Source organism: Argopecten irradians, chromosome 3 (genome assembly GCF_041381155.1).
Source record: "Argopecten irradians isolate NY chromosome 3, Ai_NY, whole genome shotgun sequence".
Taxonomy (NCBI): Eukaryota; Metazoa; Mollusca; class Bivalvia; order Pectinida; family Pectinidae; genus Argopecten; species Argopecten irradians.
In genome coordinates, this window is record NC_091136.1 from 66,555,146 (window position 1) to 66,575,616 (window position 20,471).

Sequence of the window (20,471 nt, forward strand, 5' to 3'; positions counted from 1 at the left end):
AAACACAAACGTTCTTTAAAATAAAAATTAAAAAGGAAAAATAGATTTTATATTTCTTTTGTAACATTGACAATGATACCTTTAAAACATTTAATGTTGAAAATATAACATATTTGTTTGACCTACCTCAATATTTTAATTTTACTTAATGCATTTGAAGATCATGCAATATTCTTCTCTTAGATACACTGATTTAGACAATCTATAGGTTCTGGAATTTTAGTTTTGTTAGTTTTTTCCCACAGTTGATAATATTATGGTACAAAGTAACTGACAGAAAGCATCTACCTATGTCTCTGACCTATTCCAGGAAACACATAAGTGAAACATTTTTTTCTTGAATACTATGATATCTTGGGTTAGGGTTAGGGTATTTCCTCTTGCTTTGTAGCCTTTTCCTTGCATAATTTGGAGCCTTCTTCTTGAATACTATGTATATATGATTTCCCCTTGCTTTGGAGCCCTTTCCTTAATACTACGATATATATGATTTCCCCTTGCTTTGGAGCCTTTTCCTTAATACTACGATATATATGATTTCCCCTTGCTTTGGAGCCTTTTTCTTAATACTATGTATATATGATTTCCCCTTGCTTTGGAGCCTTTTCCTTAATACTATGTATATATAATTTCCCCTTGCTTTGGGGCCTTTCCCTTAATACTATGTATATATATGATTTCCCCTTACTTTGGAGCCTTTTCCTTAATATACTATGATATATATAATTTCCCCTTACTTTGGAGCCTTTCCCTTAATACTATGATATATATGATTTCCCCTTACTTTGGAGCCTTTTCCTTAATACTATGATATATATGATTTCTCCTTGCTTTGGAGCCTTTTCCTTAATACTATGTATATATATGATTTCCTTTGCTTTGGAGCTTTTTCCTTAATACTATGATATATATGATTTCCCCTTGCTTTGGAGCCTTTCCCTTAATACTATGATATATATGATTTCCCCTTGCTTTGGGGCCTTTTCCTTAATACTATGATATATATATGATTTCCCCTTGCTTTGGAGCCTTTTCCTTAATACTATGTATATATATGATTTCCCCTTACTTTGGAGCCTTTCCCTTAATACTATGATATATATATGATTTCCCCTTGCTTTGGAGCCTTTTCCTTAATACTATGTATATATATGATTTCCCCTTGCTTTGGAGCCTTTTCCTTAATACTATGATATATATGATTTCCCTTTGCTTTGGAGCCCTTCCCTTAATACTATGTATATATATATGATTTCCCTTTGCTTTGGAGCCTTTTCCTTAATACTATGATATATATGATATCCCCTTGCTTTGGAGCCTTTTCCTTAATGCTATGTATATATATGATTTCCCTTTGCTTTGGGGCCTTTCCCTTAATACTATGTATATATGATTTCCCCTTGCTTTGTAGCCTTTTCCTTAATACTATGTATATATATGATTTCCCCTTGCTTTGGAGCCTTTCCCTTAATACTATGTATATATGATTTCCCCTTGCTTTGGAGCCTTTCCCTTAATACTATGTATATATATGATTTCCCCTTGCTTTGGAGCCTTTCCCTTAATACTATGATATATATGATTTCCCCTTGCTTTGGAGCCGTTTCCTTACTACTATGTATATATATGATTTCCCCTTGCTTTGGGGCCTTTCCCTTAATACTATGTATATATATGATTTCCCCTTGCTTTGGAGCCTTTCCCTTAATACTATGTATATATATGATTTCCCCTTGCTTTGGAGCCTTTTCCTTAATACTATGTATATATATGATTTCCCCTTGCTTTGGAGCCTTTCCCTTAATACTATGTATATATATGATTTCCCCTTGCTTTGGAGCCTTTCCCTTAATACTATGATATATATGATTTCCCCTTGCTTTGGAGCCTTTCCCTTAATACTATGTATATATATGATTTCCCCTTGCTTTGGAGCCTTTCCCTTAATACTATGATATATATGATTTCCCCTTGCTTTGGAGCCTTTTCCTTAATACTATGTATATATATGATTTCCCCTTGCTTTGGAGCCTTTCCCTTAATACTATGTATATATATGATTTCCCCTTGCTTTGGAGCCTTTTCCTTAATACTATGTATATATATGATTTCCCCTTGCTTTGGAGCCTTTTCCTTAATACTATGTATATATATGATTTCCCCTTGCTTTGGAGCCTTTTCCTTAATACTATGTATATATATGATTTCCCCTTGCTTTGGAGCCTTTCCCTTAATACTATGTATATATATGATTTCCCCTTGCTTTGGAGCCTTTTCCTTAATACTATGTATATATATGATTTCCCCTTGCTTTGGAGCCTTTTCCTTAATACTATGTATATATATGATTTCCCCTTGCTTTGGAGCCTTTCCCTTAATACTATGTATATATATGATTTCCCCTTGCTTTGGAGCCTTTCCCTTAATACTATGATATATATGATTTCCCCTTGCTTTGGAGCCTTTTCCTTAATACTATGTATATATATGATTTCCCCTTGCTTTGGAGCCTTTTCCTTAATACTATGTATATATATGATTTCCCCTTGCTTTGGAGCCTTTTCCTTAATACTATGTATATATATGATTTCCCCTTGCTTTGGAGCCTTTTCCTTAATACTATGTATATATATGATTTCCCCTTGCTTTGGAGCCTTTTCCTTAATACTATGTATATATATGATTTCCCCTTGCTTTGGAGCCTTTTCCTTAATACTATGTATATATATGATTTCCCCTTGCTTTGGAGCCTTTTCCTTAATACTATGTATATATATGATTTCCCCTTGCTTTGGAGCCTTTTCCTTAATACTATGTATATATATGATTTCCCCTTGCTTTGGAGCCTTTTTTCCTTAACTCTATGTATAAATATGATTTCCCCTTGCTTTGGAGCCTTTTCCTTAATGCTATGTATAAATATGATTTCCCCTTGCTTTGGAGCCTTTTCCTTAATGCTATGTATATATATGATTTCCCCTTGCTTTGGAGCCTTTTCCTTAATACTATGTATATATGATTTCCCCTTGCTTTGGAGCCTTTCCCTTAATACTATGTATATATATGATTTCCCCTTGCTTTGGAGCCTTTTCCTTAATACTATGTATATATATGATTTCCCCTTGCTTTGGAGCCTTTTCCTTAATACTATGATATATATGATTTCCCCTTGCTTTGGAGCCTTTTTTCCTTAACTCTATGTATATATATGATTTCCCCTTGCTTTGGAGCCTTTTTTCCTTAACTCTATGTATAAATATGATTTCCCCTTGCTTTGGAGCCTTTTCCTTAATGCTATGTATATATATGATTTCCCCTTGCTTTGGAGCCTTTCCCTTAATACTATGATATATATGATTTCCCCTTGCTTTGGAGCCTTTTCCTTAATACTATGTATATATATGATTTCCCCTTGCTTTGGAGCCTTTTCCTTAATACTATGTATATATATGATTTCCCCTTGCTTTGGAGCCTTTTCCTTAATACTATGTATATATATGATTTCCCCTTGCTTTGGAGCCTTTTCCTTAATACTATGTATATATATGATTTCCCCTTGCTTTGGAGCCTTTTCCTTAATACTATGTATATATATGATTTCCCCTTGCTTTGGAGCCTTTTCCTTAATACTATGTATATATATGATTTCCCCTTGCTTTGGAGCCTTTTCCCTTAATACTATGTATATATATGATTTCCCCTTGCTTTGGAGCCTTTTCCTTAATACTATGTATATATATGATTTCCCCTTGCTTTGGAGCTTTTTCCTTAATACTATGTATATATATGATTTCCCCTTGCTTTGGAGCCTTTTCCTTAATACTATGTATATATATGATTTCCCCTTGCTTTGGAGCCTTTTCCTTAATACTATGTATATATATGATTTCCCCTTGCTTTGGAGCCTTTTCCTTAATACTATGTATATATATGATTTCCCCTTGCTTTGGAGCCTTTTCCTTAATACTATGTATATATATGATTTCCCTTTGCTTTGGAGCCTTTTTTCCTTAATACTATGTATATATATGATTTCCCCTTGCTTTGGAGCCTTTTCCTTAATACTATGTATATATATGATTTCCCCTTGCTTTGGAGCCTTTTTTCCTTAATACTATGATATATATATGATTTCCCCTTGCTTTGGAGCCTTTTCCTTAATACTATGTATATATATGATTTCCCCTTGCTTTGGAGCCTTTTTCCTTAATACTATGTATATATATGATTTCCCCTTGCTTTGGAGCCTTTTCCTTAATACTATGTATATATATGATTTCCCCTTGCTTTGGAGCCTTTTCCTTAATACTATGTATATATATGATTTCCCCTTGCTTTGGAGCCTTTCCCTTAATACTATGTATATATGATTTCCCCTTGCTTTGGAGCCTTTTCCTTAATACTATGTATATATATGATTTCCCCTTGCTTTGGAGCCTTTTCCTTAATACTATGTATATATATGATTTCCCCTTGCTTTGGAGCCTTTTTCCTTAATACTATGTATATATATGATTTCCCCTTGCTTTGGAGCCTTTTCCTTAATACTATGTATATATATGATTTCCCCTTGCTTTGGAGCCTTTTCCTTAATACTATGATATATATGATTTCCCCTTGCTTTGGAGCCTTTTCCTTAATACTATGATATATATGATTTCCCCTTGCTTTGGAGCCTTTTCCTTAATACTATGTATATATATGATTTCCCCTTGCTTTGGAGCCTTTTCCTTAATACTATGTATATATATGATTTCCCCTTGCTTTGGAGCCTTTTCCTTAATACTATGATATATATGATTTCCCCTTGCTTTGGAGCCTTTTCCTTAATACTATGTATATATATGATTTCCCCTTGCTTTGGAGCCTTTTCCTTAATACTATGTATATATATGATTTCCCCTTGCTTTGAGCCTTTTCCTTAATACTATGTATATATATGATTTCCCCTTGCTTTGGAGCCTTTTCCTTAATACTATGTATATATATGATTTCCCCTTGCTTTGGAGCCTTTTCCTTAATACTATGTATATATATGATTTCCCCTTGCTTTGGAGCCTTTTCCTTAATACTATGTATATATGATTTCCCCTTGCTTTGGAGCCTTTTCCTTAATACTATGTATATATATGATTTCCCCTTGCTTTGGAGCCTTTTCCTTAATACTATGTATATATATGATTTCCCCTTGCTTTGGAGCCTTTTCCTTAATACTATGTATATATATGATTTCCCCTTGCTTTGGAGCCTTTTCCTTAATACTATGATATATATGATTTCCCCTTGCTTTGGAGCCTTTTCCTTAATACTATTATATATATGATTTCCCCTTGCTTTGGAGCCTTTCCCTTAATACTATGTATATATATGATTTCCCCTTGCTTTGGAGCCTTTTCCTTAATACTATGTATATATATGATTTCCCCTTGCTTTGGGGCCTTTTCCTTAATACTATGTATATATATGATTTCCCCTTGCTTTGGAGCCTTTTCCTTAATACTATGTATATATATGATTTCCCCTTGCTTTTGGAGCCTTTTCCTTAATACTATGTATATATATGATTTCCCCTTGCTTTGGAGCCTTTTTCCTTAATACTATGTATATATGATTTCCCTTGCTTGGAGCCTTTCCTACTGATTATTTCCTTGCTTTGGAGCCTTTTCCTTAATACTATGTATATATATGATTTCCCCTTGCTTTGGAGCCTTTTCCTTAATACTATGTATATATATGATTTCCCCTTGCTTTGGAGCCTTTTCCTTAATACTATGTATATATATGATTTCCCCTTGCTTTGGAGCCTTTTCCTTAATACTATGTATATATATGATTTCCCCTTGCTTTGGAGCCTTTTCCTTAATACTATGATATATATGATTTCCCCTTGCTTTGGAGCCTTTTCCCTTAATACTATGTATATATATGATTTCCCCTTGCTTTGGAGCCTTTTCCTTAATACTATGATATATATATGATTTCCCCTTGCTTTGGAGCCTTTTCCTTAATACTATGATATATATGATTTCCCCTTGCTTTGGAGCCTTTTCCTTAATACTATGATATATATGATTTCCCCTTGCTTTGGAGCCTTTTCCTTAATACTATGTATATATATGATTTCCCCTTGCTTTGGAGCCTTTTCCTTAATACTATGTATATATATGATTTCCCCTTGCTTTGGAGCCTTTTCCTTAATACTATGTATATATATGATTTCCCCTTGCTTTGGAGCCTTTTCCTTAATACTATGTATATATGATTTCCCCTTGCTTTGGAGCCTTTTCCTTAATACTATGTATATATGATTTCCCCTTGCTTTGGAGCCTTTTCCTTAATACTATGATATATATGATTTTCCCCTTGCTTTGGAGCCTTTTCCTTAATACTATGTATATATATGATTTCCCCTTGCTTTGGAGCCTTTTCCTTAATACTATGTATATATATGATTTCCCCTTGCTTTGGAGCCTTTTCCTTAATACTATGTATATATGATTTCCCCTTGCTTTGGAGCCTTTTCCTTAATACTATGTATATATATGATTTCCCCTTGCTTTGGAGCCTTTCCCTTAATACTATGATATATATGATTTCCCCTTGCTTTGGAGCCTTTTCCTTAATACTATGTATATATGATTTCCCCTTGCTTTGGAGCCTTTTCCTTAATACTATGTATATATATGATTTCCCCTTGCTTTGGAGCCTTTTCCTTAATACTATGTATATATGATTTCCCCTTGCTTTGGAGCCTTTTCCTTAATACTATGTATATATATGATTTCCCCTTGCTTTGGAGCCTTTTCCTTAATACTATGTATATATATGATTTCCCCTTGCTTTGGAGCCTTTTCCTTAATACTATGTATATATATGATTTCCCCTTGCTTTGGAGCCTTTTCCTTAATACTATGATATATATGATTTCCCCTTGCTTTGGAGCCTTTTCCTTAATACTATGTTATATATGATTTCCCCTTGCTTTGGAGCCTTTTCCTTAATACTATGTATATATATGATTTCCCCTTGCTTTGGAGCCTTTCCTTAATACTATGTATATATATGATTTCCCCTTGCTTTGGAGCCTTTTCCTTAATACTATGATATATATGATTTCCCCTTGCTTTGGAGCCTTTTCCTTAATACTATGTATATATATGATTTCCCCTTGCTTTGGAGCCTTTTCCTTAATACTATGTATATATGATATTTCCCCTTGCTTTGGAGCCTTTTCCTTAATACTATGATATATATGATTTCCCCTTGCTTTGGAGCCTTTTCCTTAATACTATGTATATATATGATTTCCCCTTGCTTTGGAGCCTTTTCCTTAATACTATGTATATATATGATTTCCCCTTGCTTTGGAGCCTTTTCCTTAATACTATGTATATATATGATTTCCCCTTGCTTTGTAGCCTTTTCCTTAATACTATGTATATATATGATTTCCCCTTGCTTTGGAGCCTTTTCCTTAATACTATGTATATATATGATTTCCCCTTGCTTTGGAGCCTTTCCTTAATACTATGATATATATGATTTCCCCTTGCTTTGGAGCCTTTTCCTTAATACTATGTATATATATGATTTCCCCTTGCTTTGGAGCCTTTCCCTTAATACTATGTATATATATGATTTCCCCTTGCTTTGGAGCCTTTTCCTTAATACTATGATATATATGATTTCCCTTGCTTTGGAGCCTTTTCCTTATATACTATGTATATATATGATTTCCCTTGCTTTGGGCCTTTCCTTATATATATATATGATTTCCCCTTGCTTTGCTATGATATTATGATTTCCCCTTGCTTTGGAGCCTTTTCCTTAATACTATGTATATATATATGATTTCCCCTTGCTTTGGGAGCCTTTCCCTTAATACTATGTATATATATGATTTCCCCTTGCTTTGGAGCCTTTTCCTTAATACTATGTATATATATGATTTCCCCTTGCTTTGGAGCCTTTCCCTTAATACTATGTATATATATGATTTCCCCTTGCTTTGGAGCCTTTTCCTTAATACTATGATATATATGATTTCCCCTTGCTTTGGGGCCTTTCCTTAATACTATGTATATATATGATTTCCCCTTGCTTTGGAGCCTTTTCCTTAATACTATGATATATATGATTTCCCCTTGCTTTGGAGCCTTTTCCTTAATACTATGTATATATATGATTTCCCCTTGCTTTGGAGCCTTTTCCTTAATACTATGTATATATATGATTTCCCCTTGCTTTGGAGCCTTTTCCTTAATACATGAATATATGATATTTCCCCTTGCTTTGGAGCCTTTTCCTTAATACTATGTATATATATGATTTCCCCTTGCTTTGGAGCCTTTCCCTTAATACTATGATATATATGATTTCCCCTTGCTTTGGAGCCTTTTCCTTAATACTATGTATATATATGATTTCCCCTTGCTTTGGGGCCTTTTCCTTAATACTATGTATATATATGATTTCCCCTTGCTTTGGAGCCTTTTCCTTAATACTATGTATATATATGATTTCCCCTTGCTTTGGAGCCTTTTCCTTAATACTATGATATATATGATTTCCCCTTGCTTTGGAGCCTTTTCCTTAATACTATGTATATATATGATTTCCCCCTTGCTTTGGAGCCTTTTCCTTAATACTATGTATATATATGATTTCCCCTTGCTTTGGAGCCTTTTCCTTAATACTATGTATATATATGATTTCCCCTTGCTTTGGAGCCTTTTCCTTAATACTATGTATATATATGATTTCCCCTTGCTTTGGAGCCTTTTCCTTAATACTATGTATATATATGATTTCCCCTTGCTTTGGAGCCTTTCCCTTAATACTATGTATATATATGATTTCCCCTTGCTTTGGAGCCTTTTCCTTAATACTATGATATATATGATTTCCCCTTGCTTTGGAGCCTTTTCCCTTAATACTATGTATATATATGATTTCCCCTTGCTTTGGAGCCTTTTCCTTAATACTATGTATATATATGATTTCCCCTTGCTTTGGAGCCTTTTCCTTAATACTATGTATATATATGATTTCCCCTTGCTTTGTAGCCTTTTCCTTGAATACTTTGGAGCCTTCTTCTTGAATACTATGTATATATGATTTCCCCTTGCTTTGGAGCCTTTTCCTTAATACTATGTATATATATGATTTCCCCTTGCTTTGGAGCCTTTTCCTTAATACTATGTATATATATGATTTCCCCTTGCTTTGGAGCCTTTTCCTTAATACTATGTATATATGATTTCCCCTTGCTTTGGAGCCTTTTCCTTAATACTATGTATATATATGATTTCCCCTTGCTTTGGAGCCTTTCCCTTAATACTATGTATATATATATGATTTCCCCTTGCTTTGGAGCCTTTTCCTTAATACTATGATATATATGATTTCCCCTTGCTTTGGAGCCTTTTCCTTAATACTATGTATATATGATTTCCCCTTGCTTTGGAGCCTTTCCCTTAATACTATGTATATATATGATTTCCCCTTGCTTTGGAGCCTTTTCCTTAATACTATGATATATATGATTTCCCCTTGCTTTGGAGCCTTTTCCTTAATACTATGTATATATATGATTTCCCCTTGCTTTGGAGCCTTTTCCTTAATACTATGATATATATGATTTCCCCTTGCTTTGGAGCCTTTTCCTTAATACTATGTATATATATGATTTCCCCTTGCTTTGGAGCCTTTCCCTTAATACTATGATATATATGATTTCCCCTTGCTTTGGAGCCTTTTCCTTAATACTATGTATATATGATTTCCCCTTGCTTTGGAGCCTTTCCCTTAATACTATGTATATATATGATTTCCCCTTGCTTTGGAGCCTTTTCCTTAATACTATGTATATATATGATTTCCCCTTGCTTTGGAGCCTTTTCCTTAATACTATGATATATATGATTTCCCCTTGCTTTGGAGCCTTTTCCTTAATACTATGATATATATGATTTCCCCTTGCTTTGGAGCCTTTTCCTTAATACTATGATATATATGATTTCCCCTTGCTTTGGAGCCTTTTCCTTAATACTATGTATATATATGATTTCCCCTTGCTTTGGAGCCTTTCCCTTAATACTATGATATATATGATTTCCCCTTGCTTTGGAGCCTTTTCCTTAATACTATGTATATATATGATTTCCCCTTGCTTTGGAGCCTTTTCCTTAATACTATGTATATATGATTTCCCCTTGCTTTGGAGCCTTTTCCTTAATACTATGTATATATGATTTCCCCTTGCTTTGGAGCCTTTTCCTTAATACTATGTATATATGATTTCCCCTTGCTTTGGAGCCTTTTCCTTAATACTATGTATATATATGATTTCCCCTTGCTTTGGAGCCTTTTCCTTAATACTATGTATATATATGATTTCCCCTTGCTTTGGAGCCTTTTCCTTAATACTATGTATATATATGATTTCCCCTTGCTTTGGAGCCTTTTCCTTAATACTATGTATATATATGATTTCCCCTTGCTTTGGAGCCTTTCCCTTAATACTATGTATATATATGATTTCCCCTTGCTTTGGAGCCTTTTCCTTAATACTATGTATATATATATGATTTCCCCTTGCTTTGGAGCCTTTTCCTTAATACTATGTATATATAATTTCCCCTTGCTTTGGAGCCTTTTCCTTAATACTATGTATATATATGATTTCCCCTTGCTTTGGAGCCTTTCCCTTAATACTATGTATATATATGATTTCCCCTTGCTTTGGAGCCTTTTCCTTAATACTATGATATATATGATTTCCCCTTGCTTTGGGCCTTTTCCTTAATACTATGTATATATGATTTCCCCTTGCTTTGGAGCCTTTCCCCTTAATACTATGATATATATGATTTCCCCTTGCTTTGGAGCCTTTTCCCTTAATACTATGTATATATATGATTTCCCCTTGCTTTGGAGCCTTTCCCTTAATACTATGTATATATATGATTTCCCCTTGCTTTGGAGCCTTTTCCTTAATACTATGATATATATGATTTCCCCTTGCTTTGGAGCCTTTCCCTTAATACTATGTATATATGATTTCCCCTTGCTTTGGAGCCTTTCCCTTAATACTATGTATATATATGATTTCCCCTTGCTTTGGAGCCTTTTCCTTAATACTATGTATATATATGATTTCCCCTTGCTTTGGAGCCTTTTCCTTAATACTATGATATATATGATTTCCCCTTGCTTTGGAGCCTTTCCCTTAATACTATGTATATATATGATTTCCCCTTGCTTTGGAGCCTTTTCCTTAATACTATGATATATATATGATTTCCCCTTGCTTTGGAGCCTTTTCCTTAATACTATGATATATATATGATATGTAATTTCCCCTTGCTTTGGAGCCTTTTCCTTAATACTATGTATATATATGATTTCCCCTTGCTTTGGAGCCTTTTCCTTAATACTATGTATATATATGATTTCCCCTTGCTTTGGAGCCTTTTCCTTAATACTATGTATATATATGATTTCCCCTTGCTTTGGAGCCTTTTCCTTAATACTATGTATATATATGATTTCCCCTTGCTTTGGAGCCTTTTCCTTAATACTATGTATATATATGATTTCCCCTTGCTTTGGAGCCTTTTCCTTAATACTATGTATATATGATTTCCCCTTGCTTTGGAGTATTATATATGATTTCCCTTGCTTTGGAGCCTTTTCCTTAATACTATTTATTTATATGATTTCCCCTTGCTTTGGAGCCTTTTCCTTAATACTATGTATATATATGATTTCCCCTTGCTTTGGAGCCTTTTCCTTAATACTATGATATATATGATTTCCCCTTGCTTTGGAGCCTTTCCCTTAATACTATGTATATATGATTTCCCCTTGCTTTGGAGCCTTTCCCTTAATACTATTTATTTATATGATTTCCCCTTGCTTTGGAGCCTTTCCCTTAATACTATGTATATATATGATTTCCCCTTGCTTTGGAGCCTTTTCCTTAATACTATGATATATATGATTTCCCCTTACTTTGGAGCCTTTCCCTTAATACTATGTATATATATGATTTCCCCTTGCTTTGGAGCCTTTCCCTTAATACTATGTATATATGATTTCCCCTTGCTTTGGAGCCTTTCCCTTAATACTATGTATATATATGATTTCCCCTTGCTTTGGAGCCTTTTCCTTCATACTATGATATATATGATTTCCCCTTACTTTGGAGCCTTTCCCTTATTACTATGTATATATGATTTCCCCTTGCTTTGGAGCCTTTCCCTTAATACTATGTATATATAATTTCCCCTTGCTTTGGAGCCTTTTTTAAATTTTCCCCTTGCTTTGGAGCCTTTTTTCCTTAACCCTATGTATATATATGATTTCCCCTTGCTTTGGAGCCTTTCCCTTAATACTATGATATATATGATTTCCCCTTGCTTTGGAGCCTTTCCCTTAATACTATGATATATATGATATCCCCTTGCTTTGGAGCCTTTTCCTTAACCCTATGTATATATATGATTTCCCCTTGCTTTGGAGCCTTTCCCTTAATACTATGATATATATGATTTCCCCTTGCTTTGGGGCCTTTTCCTTAATACTATGTATATATGATTTCCCCTTGCTTTGGAGCCTTTTCCTTAACACCTTCCCGTTCGCATCGGTACATTTGTACCGATATGACTTTGATAACGTCATCTACCAAGTTCGAATGCGTCAGATTAACCTTTATATTCCTCGTAGAAACGAAATGTTTATATCAACGGAATCAGTGATTTCTCTATTTTTTGTTCATATAAATTTCACAAGTTGGTTTGCTAGAATGAATGAGTCCGTTGTAAGTTTCCGTCAAAAAAACGTCCGTTAAAAAGTGCCGAAAATGCCGTTAAATTTGCCAACGTTATTCGTGAATAAACCGCTCGGAAAGTAAATATGAAATATTGCAGTGTTGAAATGACATATATAACTGAAAAGCTTAGATTGCAAGCAAGAAAAATGTGTTATTCATATGTCTTTATTTTAATATTTTAAAGAAAATTTTCTCAAATGAAAAACATATGCGATGTTTTTCGTTAAAAATTAGCGTTTTTATGTATTCAGAGCTGGAAAATATATATCAGTTAAGATTATAACTTAATGAAAATACAGTGTGTTAATGCCACAGATAAAATCCTTTACAGATCTGCTTTAGATTTGAAAATTGGTTTTCTTAAAACGAAATTATCGCGATTTTACTTTACCCTACTCAAACGAAAATTCGCGACGTTACTTACAAATGTGTAACATTATGACGCTTCGTTTCATTTACGTTTATCGTAATGTCATGATCGTGATCCTGGAGAAGCACATCGGGTGATTGTTTATCTAATTCAAATAGATATATATATAATGCTGCTGAAGATTACAGATATAGAATTTAACGAAACTTACTCAAAATACTCTATGTAATTTGCTAGTGTGAGATCTGAAAATATCATCGCCTTCATATTATGGGATGCTAAATGCGAGATTACGGTGATTCTGACCTCGGACGGTCAACGTTGCGGCCTCGGAAACTCATTTTTGATGGAATCATAGGTAATTATTACCACTGAAAAAAATCCTTAAGCTAAAACATCTGTGAAAGTACTTCAAATTTTGTACATGTATAGAAAAAATTAATATAGAGTATTGTCCCTTGAGCGTCCATAGAAACGATGCATTATAAACTCTCATCAATTTTTGAAGCAATAGCAATTAATGCTAGGTTTAGACGTCGTTGAAACCGGTTCAAACATCAAACATTTTATGAAACGGATAAATTTCAACTTGTTTACTTAAATGTGTGAAATAGCGGGACTAGTAGCAGGTACATGTGCAGCACACGTAGGTAATACGTGTACATAGGCATAGTGATAGGCATAGTTCTATTGTACGTACGTGTACATGTAGATCTCGTGCACAAATTAACAGGGGCTCTGGATCCGTTTTGAAATAGTCTTAGGATAGGATGAATATAGAACTATTCGTAATAGATTGACATACGAACTATTTGTAATACACGTTTTGGTCGGTAAAATCAAATCGCCTTTTTTGTGAGTGACGACCGGTGCATTATAATTATGTGTATATACATTGTTCATATGCATATACCTTATAATGCTCTCTTAATTTGTTTGCATTAAAATGTTGACTCTAGTATCAGAATCAGGGCCTATAATCCGATGATGACATATAAACTGTTGTCAAGATAAATTAGATATTATTTATATTGTAATATTATTGAAAAATTGAAAGTTATTGGATTTGAAAAAAAATGTAGTTATATAGATTATATATACTAGTAGTCTTGTGCACAGGGACCTGGCACGAAAATGTTTAACCAACAGTATATACATATTATAGTATTTATACTATATATATATGTATACTGTTGGTTAAAAATGTTCGTGCCAGGTCCCTGTGGTCTTGTGGTTCATATGTAAAATATAGATTATATACTAGAAGTCTTGTGGTTCATAACTCCATAAACATATAATTAAGTCATACTGATTACAAGTCAGATATGTCATTTCCACTATTTTACACAACGAAATGAAAACTGAAGGGATGTCGGAGGAAGAGATATCATGGATGACTCTGCTACATAGTATTTTTTTTTAAAAAGAAAACAGATTACAAATCATTTTTGTAATAACAGCCTGTAATGAAACATATAAAGAATTTGGTTTATATTTATAAATATAATTTACAACAATCCTTCTCACAATTGATAGACAACATCCATATGAAAACGGTTAACAGTAAATAAAACGATTTAATGTTTAATGTGTACATGTAATTATAAATGGTTACACAGGTCTAAGGAACTGGCCAAACGGCAGCGGCTATTTTCTAAAACATACGGTTTTCTCTAGGATCTAGATAAATACAACACTTGATTGATATTAATTCGTAAATGTAGTGATTTGAATTGAATTTGAGTCACTTTCATACATGTACAGGAAATCAAAACCTGACTTACATGTAGTTGCTTATCATATATATATTATGGCATAAAAAAAGAATGTTTCCCTCTTAATCTATAACACACAAGAGTAATTTTTTTCCTTTGCTCCGGGTTTCTATTATCCTGCAGTTCGGCTCATCTGTTTGAAATATATATATATATATAGCTCAATTGAATTGGTAGAGCATCAGGATATTGTTTGGAGTGTATCGGAATCTAAAAAGGTGAATATAAAAAACCCGGTTAGTGTGTTGAATCTTTGAGGGGCGATGAGTGAAAGGTAAGGGGATAATACTAATGTAACGGTTCTGGATCGGATCGATAGCCGACGACCAAGCAATTGGTAGAGCATCCGGCAAGAATTCGGGTGATCCCGGGTTTGAAACCGTTCTGGTCGTGCATTATCTCGCTCTTACCACAATAATATGAAACCTGTCGGTCACAAAGATGTCAACTAACGATATACATATGTAGGTACTGGTTATCAGAATGTCGGTACTGTTTAATCACGTGTTTTCCTTTCCCACAAAGAAACAAGAGATCCTAGAGGGATCTTTTCGCTGCTTTTCAATATCAAAATCCAAGATGGCGGCCGGTCGGCCATCTTGTTGACCGTTCGGTCCCAAAATGCAATATGCACAGCTAGGGTCCTAGGGGAACCTACATATGAAATTTAAAAAGAAGATCCCTTAGATCTTTCTGAGAAATAGCGGTAACAAGAATTGTTAACTGACGGACTGACGGAAGGAAGGACGGGCGGACCACGGACGAAAGGCGATTTCAATATCATCAGATGTGGGCTAAAAAAAACCAGTAAATACCGTCATTCCTGGATCCACTCTAGTAGCATGTATGAGTTAAGCCTACATACTATTCAGCAATGCTTTGACAATGCTTATTTGTGATATATGTTGAAGTGTATACTCATGCAAACATATACATAACAATTGATCGTAACCATAGATCTCCAACGTTCCCACGGGATTAAAATGTTCTTACAACAAAACTTTTATTGCTTCTTCTTCTCAATTAATACCAAAAGTAATCTCCCGTTTTAATATATACATGTACATACTGTATACATTTTATATCGATTTGTAAAAATAAACATGCCATCTCTGTGATATGAATGGAAACAAAGTCTTAAGACGAAGATGTTACACCATCTTTCATGTTCCAAGTTCATGACAAATTGGGAGTAAATGCAAACGTTTCCTCCAAAACAATGAGTAGTGTGTAAGAATATGAATTACCTCCCTTGTGTCTTGCCGATGTACATATATATATAATATTAATATTATATACATGTATTTAAATCTTTATACTACTTTGATTTTTCAATTATCGTAGGTAACTCATATCTTTATCAATTCAATGTTTTACTATGTTATGTGTAACTACTTACTTAATCAACACATGATTTTGCTCCCGAAATTGTCATTTTAGCTGCTATTTTCTTCAAAGGTCACACAGATAATCTCTTTGCCAAAATTTTGTTGATCGTAATTAATGGGCTATCTCATAGGATTATCTTCAGAATTATCTGTAGTTTACATTGAATCTTAAAATTTACAGTTTGTGTTGTTGTTCCGCCCGTTAAATGATCCAGAAAAGCAAAATGGTGATTTTTTTTTCAATAAAAAGGTGATTTTGGTGATCTTTGACCTTTGACCTTTACTACCATAAAGGTCAAGGGTGAAAATTATATTTAGGAAAATGAAATCCAGGTGATATACTAATCAATGATGTATAACACTTTATGGTTCTATGCAGCCAACGTTTGGAATATAAGATATACAAAAAAGTGCTAATCTCACCTATTTAGCAGATAAAAAACACCCGAACAGGAAGGTGTTAATACTATGATATATATGATTTCCCCTTGCTTTGGAGCCTTTCCCTTAATACTATGTATATATGATTTCCCCTTGCTTTGGAGCCTTTCCCTTAATACTATGTATATATGATTTCCCCTTGCTTTGGAGCCTTTCCCTTAATACTATGTATATATATGATTTCCCCTTGCTTTGGAGCCTTTTCCTTAATACTATGATATATATGATTTCCCCTTACTTTGGAGCCTTTCCCTTAATACTATGTATATATGATTTCCCCTTGCTTTGGAGCCTTTCCCTTAATACTATGTATATATAATTTCCCCTTGCTTTGGAGCCTTTTTTCCTTAACCCTATGTATATATATGATTTCCCCTTGCTTTGGAGCCTTTCCCTTAATACTATGATATATATGATTTCCCCTTGCTTTGGAGCCTTTCCCTTAATACTATGATATATATGATATCCCCTTGCTTTGGAGCCTTTTCCTTAATGCTATGTATATATATGATTTCCCCTTGCTTTGGAGCCTTTTCCTTAATACTATGATATATATGATTTCCCCTTGCTTTGGAGCCTTTTCCTTAATACTATGTATATATGATTTCCCCTTGCTTTGGAGCCTTTCCCTTAATACTATGATATATATGATTTCCCCTTGCTTTGGGGCCTTTTCCTTAATACTATGTATATATATATGATTTCCCCTTGCTTTGGAGCCTTTTTTCCTTAACCCTATGTATATATATATGATTTCCCCTTGCTTTGGGGCCTTTTCCTTAATACTATGTATATATATATGATTTCCCCTTGCTTTTGAGCCTTTCCCTTAATACTATGTATATATATGATTTCCCCTTGCTTTGGGGCCTTTCCCTTAATACTATGTATATATATGATTTCCCCTTACTTTGGAGCCTTTCCCTTAATACTATGTATATATATGATTTCCCCTTGCTTTGGAGCCTTTCCCTTAATACTATGATATATATGATTTCCCCTTGCTTTGGAGCCTTTCCCTTAATACTATGATATATATGATTTCCCCTTGCTTTGGAGCCTTTCCCTTAATGCTATGTATATATATGATTTCCCCTTGCTTTGGAGCCTTTCCCTTAATACTATGTATATATATGATTTCCCCTTGCTTTGGAGCCTTTTCCTTAATGCTATGTATATATATGATTTCCCCTTGCTTTGGAGCCTTTTCCTTAATACTATGTATATATATGATTTCCCCTTGCTTTGGAGCCTTTTCCTTAATACTATGATATATATATGATTTCCCCTTGCTTTGGAGCCTTTTCCTTAATACTATGTATATATGATTTCCCCTTACTTTGGAGCCTTTTCCTTAATACTATGATATATATATGATTTCCCCTTGCTTTGGAGCCTTTTCCTTAATACTATGTATATATATGATTTCCCCTTGCTTTGGAGCCTTTTCCTTAATACTATGATATATATGATTTCCCCTTGCTTTGGAGCCTTTCCCTTAATACTATGTATATATATGATTTCCCCTTGCTTTGGAGCCTTTCCCTTAATACTATGTATATATATGATTTCCCCTTGCTTTGGAGCCTTTCCCTTAATACTATGATATATATGATTTCCCCTTGCTTTGGAGCCTTTCCCTTAATACTATGATATATATGATTTCCCCTTGCTTTGGAGCCTTTCCCTTAATACTATGTATATATATGATTTCCCCTTGCTTTGGAGCCTTTCCCTTAATACTATGTATATATATGATTTCCCCTTGCTTTGGAGCCTTTCCCTTAATACTATGTATATATATGATTTCCCCTTACTTTGGAGCCTTTTCCTTAATGCTATGTATATATATGATTTCCCCTTGCTTTGGAGCCTTTCCCTTAATACTATGTATATATGATATCCCCTTGCTTTGGAGCCTTTTCCTTAATACTATGTATATATATGATTTCCCCTTGCTTTGGAGCCTTTTCCTTAATACTATGTATATATGATTTCCCCTTGCTTTGGAGCCTTTCCCTTAATACTATGTATATATGATTTCCCCTTACTTTGGAGCCTTTTCCTTAATGCTATGTATATATATGATTTCCCCTTGCTTTGGAGCCTTTCCCTTAATACTATGTATATATGATTTCCCCTTACTTTGGAGCCTTTCCCTTAATACTATGTATATATGATTTCCCCTTACTTTGGAGCCTTTTCCTTAATACTATGTATATATATGATTTCCCCTTGCTTTGGAGCCTTTTCCTTAATACTATGTATATATGATTTCCCCTTGCTTTGGAGCCTTTCCCTTAATACTATGATATATATGATTTCCCCTTGCTTTGGAGCCTTTCCCTTAATACTATGTATATATATGATATCCCCTTGCTTTGGAGCCTTTTCCTTAATACTATGTATATATATGATTTCCCCTTGCTTTGGAGCCTTTCCCTTAATACTATGTATATATGATTTCCCCTTGCTTTGGAGCCTTTTCCTTAATGCTATGTATATATATGATTTCCCCTTGCTTTGGAGCCTTTCCCTTAATACTATGTATATATGATTTCCCCTTGCTTTGGAGCCTTTCCCTTAATACTATGATATATATGATTTCCCCTTGCTTTGGAGCCTTTTCCTTAATACTATGTATATATGATTTCCCCTTGCTTTGGAGCCTTTCCCTTAATACTATGATATATATGATTTCCCCTTGCTTTGGAGCCTTTTCCTTAATACTATGTATATATGATTTCCCCTTACTTTGGAGCCTTTCCCTTAATACTATGATATATATGATTTCCCCTTGCTTTGGAGCCTTTCCCTTAATACTATGTATATATATGATTTCCCCTTGCTTCGGAGCCTTTCCCTTAATACTATGTATATATATGATATCCCATTGCTTTATGAGCCTTTTCCATGTACTGACCTGTCTCACAATTTTTGCCGGTCCAGCCAGGTTGACAGTCACAGATATAGTCGCCGACCAGATCCTGACAGGAATAGGCATTCACACACGGACTATTGCTACACTCATCCCCGTCCAGCTGGCACTGTGGACCCTTCCATCCTGGGGGACACAAACACTCGTACTTGTTGACCTTGTCAAGGCAGGTTCCTCCATGCTGGCACGGGTCGGATGCACACTCATTAATATCTACAAGGATATAGAATACAAAATGGTGACCAGTGTCTGATACGGGTCGGACACACACTCATTAATATCTATAAGGATATAGAATACAAAATGGTGACCAGTTTCTCACACGTGACACGGGTCGGACACACGCTCATTTATATCTACAAGGATATAGAATACAAAATGGTGACCAGTTTCTGACACAGGTCGGACACACACTCATTAATATCTACAAGGATATAGAATACAAAATGGTGACCAGTTTCTCACACAGGTCGGACACACACTCATTAATATCTACAAGGATATAGAATACAAAATGGTGACCAGTTTCTTACACAGGTCGGACACACACTCATTAATATCTACAAGGATATAGAATACAAAATGGTGACCAGTTTCTGACACGGGTCGGACACACACTCATTAATATCTACAAGGATATGAAATACAAAATGGTGACCAGTTTCTGACACAGGTCGGACAGATACTCATTAATATCTACAAGGATATAGAATACAAAATGGTG

General features: G+C 34.2%; 1 protein-coding gene across 2 annotated transcripts in view; it reads right to left on the minus strand.

Annotated features, from left to right (window-relative positions):
• LOC138319391 (protein jagged-1b-like) overlaps positions 1-20,471 on the minus strand; it is a 225,107-nt gene that overhangs the window by 17,013 nt on the left and 187,623 nt on the right. For both annotated transcript variants that reach the window (XM_069262491.1, XM_069262492.1), the window contains exon 8: positions 19,733-19,960. In XM_069262491.1, coding sequence (XP_069118592.1) covers positions 19,733-19,960 — 228 coding nt within the window. The remainder of the gene's footprint in view (positions 1-19,732; positions 19,961-20,471) is intronic.